This window comes from Elaeis guineensis, chromosome 8 (assembly GCF_000442705.2).
Source record: "Elaeis guineensis isolate ETL-2024a chromosome 8, EG11, whole genome shotgun sequence".
Taxonomy (NCBI): domain Eukaryota; kingdom Viridiplantae; phylum Streptophyta; class Magnoliopsida; order Arecales; family Arecaceae; genus Elaeis; species Elaeis guineensis.
In genome coordinates this window covers 11997328-12013388 of record NC_026000.2, presented here as the reverse complement: position 1 = coordinate 12013388, position 16061 = coordinate 11997328, and the positions used below count along the sequence as shown (strand labels likewise).

Below are 16061 nucleotides of genomic sequence, written 5' to 3'. Positions count from 1 at the left end.
TCCGATCAGTGCGGACTTCCTTTTGCAGGTGCACGCTTTCCGGCGATCGGGCGACGAGGCGATTGGCCGCAACAATTCCTTTCACATGATTCGTTTTCTTTATTGATTTCTCCAAAAGAGAAGTCGTCTGGAGCCGGTTTGATCAGCATAGCATCCAAACCACTTGTAACAGTTCCATTTAAAAATCAACAGTAAAAAGTAAACTCCAGCCGGAGCTTCAAAGTTTACCGTGGATTGGCCACCACAGTGCACCTGTCCCTTATTTAAATTTACTAGCACTGCCCATATGAGTTGTGACCGTCCAAAATGGCTTTAGCTATCACACGTCCTTTTATCCTTGTCAATACTTTTTTCTTTTTTGCAAAAAAGAAAGAGCTGATAACCATATTACAAAAGAAAGACTGTTACAGAGGATACAGATTACAGCACAGCACCATCATACAGTTTAACATCATTATAACATATTTAATACAAGAAGACGTAGATAAAGCACCAAGAAATAAGATCCACTATAGCCAGAAAGGCAACCTTGTCGATCCTTGTTAAGCCGACTTTAAATAAGAAAGCACGGAAAAAGAAGAGGAGGAAAGGAAAAGATAAAAGCTACGCAAGAGTGTAGACTAGTCCATGAATTTGCTTTAGTGTTGACAAAGGAGGAAGTCTGGCAATGCTAAACTGGAGCATTAACTTTTTGTGGCCAAAAGTTGTGAGATTATTATTAGATTAGTTAACAATTTATAGAAATACTTATTAACAAAGGTATGCCTTTTTTTTTTGGGAACAAAGTTAATGAATGGAACATAGAATGGCATGCATATATCACTGTTGGTTATTACCGTATGTTTATATATATATATATATATATATATATATATATATATATATATATATATATATATATATATATATATATATATATATATAAAAGATTCTTTGATATGATCAAAAATTGGGTCAAATTATAAAAAATCAAAACAGCCTGCTTGTTTTTTGTAAATTTATTCATGCTTATATTGTCAAAAACCTGAGATATTATCTCTTAGTATTTGGCATGTATACCCTCACGATGCACCATGGGTCCATGGTACCAGTCCGTGCCATTTTTTCCCTGTTGGCTATGATATGATATTTTTCCTTCTTAACTTTCGCATTTGGTGCCATGGTGCAAGGTGCTGAGTTGGATGCTTGTCATGCACTACTTTTTTTTGCCTGCTTAGTGTTTACATTTGAAGATTGAAAGATATTAAACTTGCGTGGTCCACAAAAAAATTCGAGTATATCACTTCATGCCAACTTGTTTCCATTAGGAGATGGGTCTTTTGGAAGGAAAGGCAAGGTCAGTATCTGTGGATCATATTTTCATCAACTGTCCATTTTGCAAGGCTCGCCCTCCAAAGTCCCATCCTTTTTTTTTTTCTTTTTTGAAATTAATTGATGTCCTTCATCAATATTGAGCATAAAACAAATGATATTTCTCTATAAACATCAATAAACTTTATTAGATCTAAATAATCAACATCATCCCATAAATATTTTCAGAATATAAGAACAACCCAGAGAACATCAGAAGAAACATCAGGTAAAATCTATCATCTTCATCATCTAAACAGCTGAGCATAAAGATCATGATCTTGGACTACTTAAGAGTGCTTTCTCTTGAAGAGGTGTAGGAGCCGATCGAACAATGAATTGCTTGTTATACTTGCGATGCCTCCTCTCCCGAGCATAGATGACCCAGAAGATCAAAGACAGCATCACAGCAGCTGAGACCATCATCAAGCCTACATAGATGTGCTTGCTGTTTCGTCCGAGGCCAGGGCAGTTGTTTTGACTTATCGATCTAAATGTCTGCCGAACAAAGGAGCAATCTGCTAGTTGAGCAAGGAATGGTCCATAATGATACATGCCATAGCTCACATTCACTGCCCCTGTCATCCGGGCATACATGCTCGGAGTAATGCGACCCACAGTAGTACATATCTCAGACCCAGATGCATTAGAGACATTGCATACATAGCCCTGCCAAACCTGCACACAAAAGAAAAAAAATTTCTTTCCCTTGTTCGACAAATATCAAAGCAAATCGCTGATCAGTTGGAAAATAATGTATCATCACAAAAAATTTTGCCATGCAGAAGGAATGCCACATTTGTAATTTATTTATAAAGATGGTTTGTAGGGTATTTTGTTTCACTTCAACTATGTCTTAATCTGGACTCCAAGATATATGAAATTCCTCATACCAAACCTTGTCATTGTTCCTTGTTACTTAAACTCTATCATGGTAGAAAATATAAGCTTTGCTACCTGGCAGCTATACTATATCAAGCAAGGTTCGCAATACCGGTTTAGTACCAGTATGGGATGGTATGCCCGATACAGTACAGTACCGACCAGTACAGCAAACCTTGATATTTAGTTTTAATGAAAGACCCCTCTTTTGGATAAAATTCTGCTTGTTATGAATTGTGGACCAATTATTAGAGGGTTAACATTAGATTCGCTGCCAATTCTTGCTTTCGTTTTCTAAAAAAAAAAGGCTCCTCAAAGAACTTCTGTGAACCCTTTTTACTTGTGCTCATTGCCAACCCTATGTTTATCATGGTAAAAGAATTGGATGATGATGATAATGATGGATTTATAAGAACGATCTGTGCCGATACCTGCGATGCATCTTCCAGTCTGACTTCTCCAGTGATGCATGTGCGGCTGCTAAAGTCCGATCTGTATGGATTGCAGAGTATGGGCATCAAGGGTCCAGACTGGTTATAATATACAGGCCCGACACTACTGGGGTAGTTCACATTGGAGATGTTCATGATGACCTGATTGACAACAGTCACCACCTGGTAAGTAACTTCCTTGCTTTGATACAGAGATTCATTGGTAGTGGCACCATCCACACAGGGAAGGATATCATCCAAAGCTGTATGCTCCTGAGGGTGAAGGACCCATTCATCCATCGCAACGCATGTGTCTGTGACCACACTGATGCATTGGAAAGAACATCAAGAGATTTAAGTAATGATAGCACTCCAAACAATGTGAGGAAAGCTGTAAACTCTTATCTGTTTGCCATCAGCCAGCATTGCAAGGATGTATAATGATATGACAAGAACTCATTAATGAGAGCTTCATATAATGCAAGAACTGCAAAGACATGCTCCCATTGTGCTATAGCATAGCAGTTCTAAAAGGCCTAGATTATATGAACTATGTACATTAAATAAATGGGAACAAATAAACCTTTCGGTAAAACATAATGTCATGGAACCAGATATAAAAACAGAAGACACCTTTAAGTTCTTTCAGCCCCAAAAAATGCAGAACAGAATTGTCAAAGATTCCAGAATTTATGAATGCAATATGTAGCTAACAATAGCCTTCATACAACCAATATTATACACAAGCTAGTAGTTAGAGTAACTTGTCTAAAGATCAGCATCCAACATCACAGCACTAGATATGGTGACCAAAAATTTGGAATCAACAGATAGATTGATTCTCTGTTTCAAACTTCAACAGCATACCAGCAGGTCATGACCTACTATCTCTTCCCAAACATTTAGAATGACACCAAAAGAACCGATAGGTCACAAAGATTAGGATACAATAAAACCTAATAATAGTAGGATTCTAATTTTGAATCATGTAATAACGAGCCTACATGTCCATGCTCCACAAAGACTTGATCAAATAGCACCCAACCAACTTCAATGTTACTCTTTGCTTTTACATTCTGTATCTCGGTATTTCTTCCTTTTTAAATTGAGGTGGTCATACATGTCCATGCTCCACTAAGACTTGATCAAATAGCACCCAACCAACTTCAATGCAAGTCTTTGATTGTACATTCTATATCTCAGTATTCCTTCCTTTTTAAATTTAGGTGGTCAAATTGAGTAATTTGAACACGTCTAACATGGTATATTGCAATTTAACTCTGTCCCTATACTTCATGTTACCAATAGCATCATATATTGCCTAGCAAACTGTACCATCTGATTAGCGGCTAACATCATAGATATTGTTGAGATATACCGACCGACCCCTTTACGCCGACTCACCCTCGGATCTGTCCGACCGACGCCCGACTCTACCGACCGCACCGACCGACAACTGCCGACAGTAGCTGCCGACATTATCCGACCGAAGGTGTGTCGGTCGGGCAGACCCATTCTGTTTCCGACCAGCCGAGCGGCGGAGCCCAAATTACCAACTCACTGTCTGGGGTGGCAGCCGACGTCCGACTTCAACGAGGCATTAAACCGGCCGACGGTGTCTCCGGGTCATCACCCGACGTCCCGACAGCCGAATACCGACGTATAGTCGGTCAGCCCGCCCAAGGGCCGTACGACCGCTATGGACTGTTGTCTTGTCAAGGACATGCTGTGCAACCACCCTGGGGCTTTGTCCCGCCGAGGACATGGGTTAATTCTGACAGCCCACGGTGATTTGACAGCTCACGGTGATTTGACAACTCCTCAGTTGTCTGCACCATTAATGGCGGAACCACGCCGCATTCTACTATAAAAAGGGGTAAGGCAACAGTCTTGGTAAGCTCTCTGATGCTCCCTCCAGCTCCCAAGCTTTTCCTAGCCCTCTCGAGCTGAGCCTCTGATTTTCCACTGTTGCCTAATCTCTCTGACTTGACCGTCGGAGGGTCCCCGCCGGAGGCATCTCCGGTCTGTGAGGACTGGACTTCTCTTGCAGGTGAGCGACCTCGACGATCGGACGACGGGGGATTGGCCGCAACAGATTTGGCGTGCCAGGTAGGGGGGCTCAACAGAGGTAAGACAGCAAGCTCCCTAGAGCTTCAGAGACCTCTCGAGATGACGAAAATCAGAGCTCAGCGATCGAGAGCTACCGGGTCGGCGAGGCACTCTTCCCGCCGGGAAAAGCCCTCTCCTTCACCCTCCATGGCGGAGCCCAGCTCCCTGCACCCGACGGTGACCACGGAGGCACAGATCGCGGCGATCGTACGGCAAATGACCGTTCTGACGGATGCGGTTAAAAACCTCCAGCAGCAACGACTCGGTTGCCGCGATCGTCGGCAGAACAACCGATGGCGCATCCCATGCTGTCCAGGAGCAGCCACCGACGCCCGCATCCACTTCCATCTCCTCCTCAAGAGCAGCCGTCTCACCACTTCCATCAAGAAGGGGGAAGGCGGCCACAGCATGACGCCTGTCGGTCTCGACGACCCTCTCCTTCCCAGCTAGAGCGAGCGAGGAAGGAGAAGCGGCCGCGGACACCGTCCGTCTTACTCTCAAATTCATCGGGAAGATCGACTCCTGGAGTTTCTCAACACCGACGGTTAGACGACTACGAGCGCAAGTTCGAAAAAATTGACCGTCGGCTTATCCAGCTCCAAACGGATGGACAGAAGTCATCGAACGACGTCGACTTTCGGACCACCCAACCTCTCTCTTGATTCATCCTCGACGAACCGATCCTAGTCGGTTCAAGATGCCTCACATGGAGCCTTACAATGGCTCCACCGACCCAATTGACCATCTGGAGAGCTACAAGGCTCTCATGACAATCCAAGGGGCAACCGATGCCCTCCTTTGCATCGGCTTCCCCACCACACTCCGCAAAGCTGCCAGGGCCTAGTACTCTGGCCTCCATTCGAAAAGTATCCACTCCTTCGGGCAGCTCGAACATTCTTTCGTGGCCCATTTCAGCACCAGCCGGAAGCCGCCGTGAACCTCAGACAATCTTTTCTCCCTCAAGCAGGGAGAAAATGAGACTCTACGATACTTTATGGCCCAATTCAATGCGGCCACACTTGAGGTCCGAGACCTCAACGAAGACATGACTATTTCGACCATGAAGAGGGGGCTAAGGGGGTCCCATTTTCCATACTCTCTGGACAAGATCCTCCCTTGGACGTACGCCGAATTGCTGGAGCGCGCAGACAAAGGAGCTTCCGACCGGTGCCTGACCGAGAGCACGGGCCAAAAGGAGAAGCACAAGAAAGGTCGGGCTCCTGCTGAATCCAGCAGGCCCCCGACCGACAAATGGGTCTCACCCCGATGATGGAGTCTGAGATCGCCCCGACGACGAAGTTCGAAGTCGGTGCATCGCAGGTATGACTCCTACACTCCCCTCTCTGCTCCTCGTGCGTAGATCTTGATGGAGATTGAAGGGGCAGAATATCTGCGACAGCCTTCGCCTCTGAAGGCAAAAGGCCTCGACCGGAGAAGGTACTATCGGTTCCATCGGAGCCGCGGTCATACTACCGAGCAATGCATCCAACTCAAGGATGAGATAGAGGACCTCATCCGATGAGGCTATCTCGGAAAGTATCGAAGGGACCCGCCGGCTCGGCCCCTTAACGACCGACAACCCCAACCGACTGAAGAGGCAGTGAATAATCAGCCTACGGCTGGGGTCATCAACATGATCTCCAGATGACTGGATCGAGGGATGACTGCTGGAGAAGAGTCGACGAAGAGGCCGCGCCAGGACAATGTAATCATCTTCACAGATGAGGATGCTCGGAGAATCCAAACTCCCCATGACGATGCTGTTGTTGTCTCAGCAACAATAGCGAATTATGATGTAAAAAAGATTCTTGTCGACAATGGAAGCTCAACTAATATTTTGTTTTACTCGACTTTTTTTCGAATGCGACTGTCGACCGACCGACTCAGGAGGGTCTCTATGCCCCTCGTGGGTTTCGCCGGGGAAGCCGTCACGGTGGAAGGAAAAATTATTCTTCCCGTGACAGCTGGGACCGAACCACGACAAAGCACCGTGCATATGACATTCACGATCGTCCAAGTACCTTCGGCCTACAACGCCATACTTGGAAGGCCCGGGCTAAATGCCCTCAGAGCGATAGTCTCGACGTACCATCTGCTGGTTCGGTTTCCGACTAAAAATGGAGTCGGAGAGATGTGCGGGGATCAACAACTCGCTCGGCGGTGCTTCCAAATCTCTACTCAAAGCACTGAGCTGAAGGACTCCCTGACGGTCGACAAGCTGGACCAACGGGAAGAGGAGGAGCAGGGTGAACCAGCTGAACAGCTGATTTTCATCCCGATGACAAGGAACCTTGAGCAGGTCGTCTGGGTCGGGTCGTAGTTGACCGATCCGGAGCGACGACAGCTGATAGAACTGTTGGAGGATAACGCCGACGTATTCGCTTGGTCTGCAGCGGATATGTCTGGCATACCTCCAGAGATGATGACTCACCGACTTAACATCGCCCCTGACACGAAGCCGGTGAGACAGAAGAAATGGGCATTCGCCTCCAAAAGACAGAGGGCCATCGACGAGGAAGTGGACAAGCTGCTCGAGGTCAGCTTCATCAGAGAAACCACCTATCCCGATTGGCTCACGAATGTCGTCATGGTGAAGAAAGCCAACGGAAAGTAGAGGATTTGTATTGACTACACCGACTTGAATCGGGCCTGCCCGAAGGACAGCTTCCCACTGCCGAAGATCGACCAACTGGTGGATGCAATGTTCGGACATCGACTGCTCAGCTTCATGGACGCCTTCACCGGATATAACCAGATCCGGATGGCGCCCGAGGATGAAGAGCATACGGCCTTTGTGACCACCAAGGGCATTTACTGCTACAGGGTGATGCCCTTCGGTCTGAAGAATGTCGGAGCCACCTACCAACTCCTCGTCAACAAAATCTTCAAGAATCAAATCGAGCGCAATATGGAGGTCTACGTGGACGACATGCTGGTGAAGAGCGCACAGGCTTCAGACCATATCCAAGACTTGGAAGAAACCTTCCGCACTCTTCGACAACATCGGATGAAGTTAAATCCGACCAAGTGCACCTTCGGGGTAGCTTCGGAGAAGTTCCTCGGGTTCCTCATTTCTCAACGTGGAATCGAGACCAACCCCGAGAAGATAAGGGCGATCATCGACATACGGCATCTGAACAGCAAAAAAGAGGTGCAGCAGCTCAATGGGAAGGTCATCGCGCTCAGTCGATTCATCTCTCGATCGGCTGAGAGGTGCCTCCCGTTCTTCAAAATCCTGAGGCAGACGAAGGACTTCTCCTAGCCGAATGAGTGTCCGTAAGCCTTTGAAGACTTGAAGAAGTACCTGGCCTCTCCGCCCCTACTTGTGAAGCCAGAGGTCAGAGAAATATTGTATCTTTATTTGGCTACCTCCTCAGAGGCTGTTAGTTCGATACTCGTCCGGGAGAGCGAGAGCGGAATTCATCAGCCCATATACTATACCAGCAAAGTGCTCCACGGGGCCGAAACTCGGTACTCGAGGGCGGAGAAGATGATATATGCCTTGGTCATATCCGCGCAACGACTTCGTCCGTATTTCCAAGCACACGCCATCATGGTCCTGACCGACCAGTCCCTGAGGGCGATCCTCCATCGCCCCGACACATCAGGACGACTGGCGAAATGGGCGGTGAAGTTGAGCGAGTTCGACATCTAGTACCGACCGTGTCCTGCTTTGAAAGTCCAAATCCTGGCCGACTTTGTTGCGGAATGCCCGACAGCCGACCAAATATCAGAAGACGGGAGCTCCAGAGAAACTGTGACCTCCGAACGTGACCCCGGGTCAACCTGGGTGTTACACATAGATGGAGCTTCCAACGCCCAAGGGAGCGACGCCGGGTTCCTGCTCACCAACTCAGAGGGGGTGGTCACTGAGTACGCCCTCCGATTCGACTTCAAAGCTTCCAATAATCAAGCCGAGTACGAAGCTCTTCTCGCTAGCTTGAGAGTGGTGCAGGAGCTCGGGATTGATAGCCTCAGAGTCTTCTCCGACTCCCAACTGATTGTGGGGCAAGTCAAAGGCAAATTCGAGATGCGGGACCCGACCATGACAAAATATTTTCGGAAGGTAAGAGATCTTGTGGCACACCTCAAGAATTTCAAGATCTCCCACATTCTCAGATCGGAGAACGCTCGGGCCGACGCACTCTCCAGGCTCGCGACGTCCGCCTATGGCACCCTGGGCCGGACACTCATGGAGAGTCTCGAGCAACCGAGCATCGATAGGGCTGAGGAGGTCCTGCAACTGACGATTGAGCCAAGATGGATGGACCCGATCGTCCGGTACCTGACCGACGAGACCTGCCCCGAAGACCCTGCGGAAGCCAAGCGACTCCGGTGGACAGCCTCCCAATATGTAATGATGGATGGATGGCTCTACAAAAGGTCGTTCTCCCTTCCCTTGTTACGGTGCCTCGGACCGACAGATGCGGACTACGCGCTCAGAGAGGTCCACGAAGGGATCTGCGGGAGTCATCTGGGGGGCAAATCCTTGGCCTACAAAGTTCTACGACAGGGTTATTACTGGCCCACCATGAAGAGGAGAAAGGAAGAGTAGGAGCTCACCTGGATCATAGTCGGGTAAAAGGAAGAAAGCATGTCAGACACTGGCCGACTCTTCATGATCTTCCAGTCGGTCGGGAGAATGGTTGCTTGGCACAACCTCCTGGCCAAATCATGATTGGCCAGGGCCGACGCTCCTTCGGGAAGCTGGACGCCGGATGACGCGGCTCGGCCGGCCGACCTTGTGTCGTCACCCGGTGCCATCGGAGCCTTCCCTCGTCCGGCTACCCAGGCCCGAAAATCAGAGAGGGACGGGAAGCTCGAGCTCGATTGGATCCCTCCCGAGGCCGCGACGGCGGCCGCTGCAGATCATTCGGGCTCACGTACTTTGGCCCGAACCTCTTCCATTGGTGGGAGAGACGACGCTCCTTCGGCTGCCCCCTCGGTCGCCCCTTCCTCGGATGGCGCCTCAGGTGGCACCGCCGGCACCGACAGAGCAATGACCGGCTCGTAGCCCGACGCACGTTCGGCGTCGGGCTGCGCTCCCGTCGCCGTAAGGTCGGTCGATGATGCTATCTGAAGCCTCTTGGGAGGCCGCGATGGTTCGGCCCCATGCACCGGCCTCTTTCTCGCCGCATGTTACCGAATATCGACGTCGGTCAGCCTCACTCTCGGCGGCATCCCTACAATTTCAACGAAGGGTCAGCGCAAGTCCAAAGATAGATAGAAAAGATAAAGGACGATCGACAGACCGAGATGTACCTAAACGAGGAACCGAACTTAGGCCGACGTCGTACAGAGCTTGCTCGGTGACAAGCTCCCTCTGCTTCAGCACCGACACATCCTTCAGTCGGTGAAAATCCTCTCGACCTCCATCCTCCACCCGACTGTTCTCATTTGGCTGAGTCCGAAGGTCCCCCCAGCGGGAAGGAAACCCCCAAGAAAGCGGAGAGGAAGCAAAGAAAAATTGGTTCTTCCACCCATGAATCAACGATGGAAGACCGGTGATGAACGAAAGACCCTTCCGGAGATTGAAGAACCACCACCCTCGGGCCTTCGGGTGGGGTCGGAGGACGAAGAATGCCCGAAAGAGAGAGATACGAGGATAGGTCGGCAAAAACCGATACAACAACGCAAAGCTGATTATCAGTCGGACTAAGTTCGGCGCCAGTTGAGCTGGACAAAGTCCGTAATAATCCAAAACATTCCGAACAAACTCCAGAATCGGAAAGCGAAGACCTGCCCGAAGATCCTCGACATAGAAGGCTACCTGGCTCGGAGGTGGGTTGTTAACCCGACCCTCAGCCCCAGGGGCGAAGAGATCGAACTGCTCTGGGATACTGTATTTCTCCCTGAGCCGTTCGACGTTTACCCCCGAAAGTGAAGAAACCTCCACCTCCGGGGTCAACCGTGAGTCGTCGGTCGGGTTCTCCGACTGACTTTCTCGTTGAGAGGTTCTAGCCATGACGCTAGCCCCAGAAAGGAGAACAAAAGAGAATGGCGAAGAGGGAAGGGAGCAAGAAGACAAAGACAGACAAAGCTCTAAGAAGAACTTTCGAAGGGAGAGCACCAAGACAGCTACCTGGAACTGGGGGACAACTCGACAAAGCCTCAATGCCAGGAGCAGATTTGCAGCAAAAGTAAAATTTTGGATGCAAGTGGCCGCATATATATAAGGCCTATCAACGATCGAGATGAAAGCACGTCGGACGAGGGCTTCCCGGATGCCGATACGTGGCGATGCCTGGGCCCTTCCTCGATCCGACGATTCGATGCACCCACCACCAGATCAAGCCACGTCGTCTCCATCCGCGTGAACGGGTTCGGCCCAATGGCCCCCTGCCACGTGGCGAAAAAATCGCTTCTCGGGATTCACTAACCGACGGCGGTTTGTGTTCCCGAGGAGACGGCGGTTCAAGTTCCCAAGGAGACGGCGGAGACGGCGGTTCCTGTTCCCAATGGGATGGCAGTTCACGTTCCCAATGGGGCGTCTGATACCGGACCGTCCGTTGGTACGGTCGTCAGAGTCGGAGCGCGACATGATGGAACGCCAGAATCAGAGCATGACGTGATGCCAGAGTAGGAGCATGGCGTGATGGATATCCACTCCTTTCGTCCGAAGCCGTTGCCCACGCGGAGACGCTGGCCAGCACGACGTCCGACTCAGGAGTGGGGGGGATAACTGTTGGGATATACCGACCGACCCCTTTACGCCGACTCACCTTCGGACCTGTCCGACCGACGCTCGCTTTACCGACCGCACCGACCAACGACTGTCGACAGTAGCTGCCGACATTATCCGACCGAAGGTGTGTCGGTCGGGCAGACCCATTCTGTTCCCAACCAGCCGAGCGGCGAAGCCCAAATTACCGACTCACTGTCGGGGGTGGCAGCCGACGTCCGACTTCAGCGAGGCATTAAACCGGCCGACGGTGTCTCCAGATCATCACCCGACGTCCCGACAGCCGAATACCGATGTATAGTTGGCCAGCCCGTCCAAGGACCGTACGACCGCTATGGGCTGTTGTCTTGTCAAGGACATGCTGTGCAACCGCCCTGGGGCTTTGTCCCACCGAGGACATGGGTTAATTCTGACAATCCACAGTGATTTGACAGTCTTTGGCGATTTGACAACTCCCCAATTATCTGCACCATTAATGGCGGGACCACGCCGCATTCTACTATAAAAAGGGGTAAGACAATAATCTTGGTAAGCTCTCTGACGCTTCCTCCAGCTCCCAAGCTTTCCCTAGTCCTCTCGAGCTGAGCTTCTAATTTTTCACTGATGCCTAGTCTCTCTGATTTGACCGTCGGAGGGTCCCCGCCGGAGGCATCTTCGGTCTGTGAGGACTTCTCTTGCAAGTGCACGACCTCGGCGATCGGACGATGGGAGATTGGCCACAATAGATATACGGACAAAATTCACTACGACAGATATTTCAAGAGACAATTGGACAACCGAAGTGAACAACAATCTTTAGAAATTTTTATCAACCGCATAATTACAATCAATCATTTTCCACCTATGAGTTCAACCAGACCTGGATTCAACAGAACTACAGAAGGTGGGATTGCTGAATAAAAGTTAACGTTGGGTTCCATTCTAATGCTCACCCAGCTTTCTGATAAGTAAATGGGTGTCAACCTAGTACCAGCCCGTCATAATAAAATGGTATTGTAACAACCAACACCCTTTTCAATGTAAAAGTTTCCATTATCATGCCTGCTTTTATCCGCTAACATGGAGCACATTCCCATCATTGCTGTGATCCTAGTGGTTCCATTCTGTTTTAATTGACCAAAATTATCCAGTCAGCATGCTTAGGTCAATTCTGCAATAGCTAACAGTGTTAATCGGCAATCACCCAGTGTTTTACTCTCCTTTCAACCATTCTTGCCTTGCTTAATGGCTTAGACTCTGTTTATAATGTCGAACCATCATGTTGTTCCCAGAACATCCAGTTGGCTGTTTTAGTTGTGGATAGAGTGACCTGACTATTTTACATACATCTCTTCAGTCCTCATAAATGCACTGCATACCTGAACCATGCATATAAGCTACTAACAAATTTTTGTTTCAGCATTTACAAATATACCTGAACTCTCATCTCATCACTTTGTACCTGTGTTCAGTCAACTTGTTCCTTGAGGACCTATTGATGATCACAAACCCATACAAATTAAATTCTTGTGTTAATTTAGTTTTCAGTTATTCCTATAAGGCTGTTATATTTCTTCTTTTAGTCCTCTCATAAGAGAAATCTAAAGTAATTGAAGTAGATAACAAGGTATCTTGTTGCAACAGATTGGTCACAAAAATCATGAAGATCACTAGGGAAACCATCCTGCCATCACATGAGCTGCTATGTATGTCTCTGTGCTTCTTTATGCATTGAAGCATATCCATCAACTTATTGGCTTCCATGATAGCAGCATTAGTTTTACAGTTGTGAAACCACAAAAAGCTGATAAGATGGTTTTACAACGATAAAAAGATCAACACGAGCCAGTATCACCATTCTTAGCCAAGGAAAAAATAATCTTAGCCAATGTTCCACAGCATAATGTAACTCAAATTAACTGCAAAAAGTTCAAAAGCCACCAATCAATAGAAAGACTAACATGAGCCACTATCACCATTCTAAGCCAACAAAAAAAAAATTTTAGCCAATGGTTCCATGGTATTATGTAACTCTAATTAGCTACCAAAAGTTTCAGAGCCACCAATCAGCCCTCTCAAAGCTGTCAACTGCAACAAAAGAGTAGTTTGCTCTCACCATCTCCTTAGAAGTCACTGCATCTATACTCTAGATTAGTAAAACTTCAACGTTCACCAACAAATACCATCAATTTTCAATAGCATTTTTGGTAGCTACAAACAAGCCTGAAAATAAAAATTTGGCCTGCTAGAAGTAGTTACTTTTTTGAGTTAAATCCTTCTATGCTCTCCCCCGTATGAAGCAGAACAGGCTTTTGGGAATGCTTTGTTAGTATAAAGAACTGTCAGCAATGGAAATGGACTTGCTAGGGGTTTGTCTGGCCATCTATGATAAAATCATATCATTTCTGAATTGTCACAGAATCTCCAACATGCAATAAGAAGGATACCAAAGGCTTCCTTAGGACAATCTTTCAAAACAAACTAATTTTCTATTGCTCGCAAAATTGTTGGCACGCTGATTGTAAATTATAATCTATCACTGCGTACATGTAAATTTTCTAACAAAGCATCAAATCTATGATCTACAAGCTAGAAAACCATCATATTCATCAAAATTATGCAGCAGAAATCAACCATAATGAAACAGTGGTGGGACTTACTTATGCAAGAGAAGGAATACACCACACAGGATAAAGGTTCCAGCAATGAGAATCCATCCAACAGGCACTAAGCTGCAAATGTGATAATGTCAAATTAAATAAGCAAGTATAAAATATAGACTAAGATAGTGCAGAAAAAGTCCATCATGAACCAAAAAGTGGCTAATGGGAAGTCATCTCACTTACAAATAGACAAGGAATTGCATGCCAAGTACAGAGAACACTGTAACAAATATCTCAAAACAACATCATCAAGTTAGCCAACCAATCAAACACTGCCAAGTAGAAAAATTTTAAACATTATGATATTTGATAAATATGCTTACAGAATCCAAGAAATGCCAATAGGAGCATTGCAGCTGCAACTATGATTAAAAACAACCGCCTGCATAAATTAACAACAGACAAACTCAGTCATGAGAGACGCACACATGCTTTACTACGAAGCATTCTCTCAACTTCACTGGAAACCCAGATAGAATATGAACACGCTTCAGGAAAAAGTGGGGAAGTACAACAAGTGAAGAGTCATTCATACACAGAGTCCACCGCATCTTGAATCTTCTTGGAATTGTCAGATGTATGAGAAACAAGGTAATTCATGGACGTGTTAAGCTTCACCATGAGCCCATCAATCTTATCCAGGACAGGAGGAGGAAGAGCAATCTGACCCACCCCAATCTTCTTAGCATCAGCCAAATTATCTGAGAAATTCCGAAGATTGGCCACCGTGATATTTGCTTGGCCCACAACAAAATCCAATGTAGTCGAAGTGCTACTGTGAAATTTCCCTTGTCCCTTGTATAAAAGAAAGCATCCAATGCTAGAGACATTTTTTAAAATAGAAAAAAATTATATCACTATAAATTGATCAAGAGGAACCATAAAAATCCATCCTCGTACAAAAATGGTAGCCAAATGAAACTTACATTGCGACACAGGTGAAGAGAATGAGCAATACAAGAGAAAGAGCATAAGCTATGCGTGAATATGAGTAACTACGGCGTGGGCAGCAGCAGTAACAGCAACAGATGAAAACCATGACCAACCCAAAGCCCAAGAACCATACAGCAGCAATCGAAAAGAAAGGAGCAGCAGTCAAACCAACAGACTGCAATTAAATCAAGGAGGCAAATATTTATCAATTAAAACAACAAGAAGTAGCCCAGGAATCGAATTGTGGAAGAGAACTCACAGCCCAATAATGCCGATTACTGATATTCCAACCCCCGTTGTAACTTTTGAAGCCGTTCAAAGGGTCTCTCCTTTGTGTCCTCTCTGCCGCCAAGACAAAAGAGTTGTTCTCCACCAAAAGCCTGGCAGGTGATTGCCCCTCGACAACGGACCTTCTGAATGGAACCAAAACATCTTCTCTCCCTCCACCTACAATATCACATCCCAAGAATTACATAAAAATCGCATCTTTCCAATAAAATCACGCTCTTCCGATCAAAACGCACCCACGTTCAATAACCCAGCCTCCATTAACCAAAAACAGGACAAGAGAAGAGGTGATGATACCTGATACGGGTGCCGAATGAGTCGCTGAAATAGCGAAAAGGAAGGAGAGAGAGAGGAAGAGGAGAACAGATGGCGCAGTATAGAATGCCATGCCTTCCTCGCGACGACTTCCCCTGTTTCCGTGATCTCCCTCCAAAATGGCGTTAACTCTGTTCAAAAAGCCTTCTTTTCGGGTACCGTTCGCAGATTTCTTCTCAGAGGTGCGGTGCCATGGGTGTTCACGATGCCTTCGGTCTCTGGTCTTCCATGGCCGAATCCCGAACTTATCTACTATTTAAAAAGATTTGGAAACTGCCGTCGTCTCAATGAACAGATTCATAAAATTTTTATTTTTGGTAAGAACGGATACGCTCATCTAATCGCCGGGTATAGCGGCACCAGCTGTCAGGGGACGCCGGTCGACGAGGAACGTGGTTGTATCCTTCGCGCGAAAGAACACGCCTTCCT

The 16061-nt window shown here is 47.2% G+C and overlaps 1 protein-coding gene across 1 annotated transcript; it reads right to left on the bottom strand.

The window, feature by feature from the left end:
* Positions 1–1450: 1450 nt before the first annotated feature.
* Positions 1451–16061, bottom strand: LOC105050099 (uncharacterized). The gene is made up of 9 exons (XM_010929970.4): positions 15615–16061; positions 15289–15476; positions 15023–15204; positions 14632–14916; positions 14420–14478; positions 14280–14316; positions 14094–14165; positions 2664–2988; positions 1451–2028 (listed from the first exon to the last, which is right to left on the bottom strand). Exons 1-9 carry the CDS (start codon positions 15703–15705, stop codon positions 1624–1626), a joined length of 1644 nt encoding a protein of 547 aa, XP_010928272.2. The 5' UTR covers positions 15706–16061; the 3' UTR covers positions 1451–1623.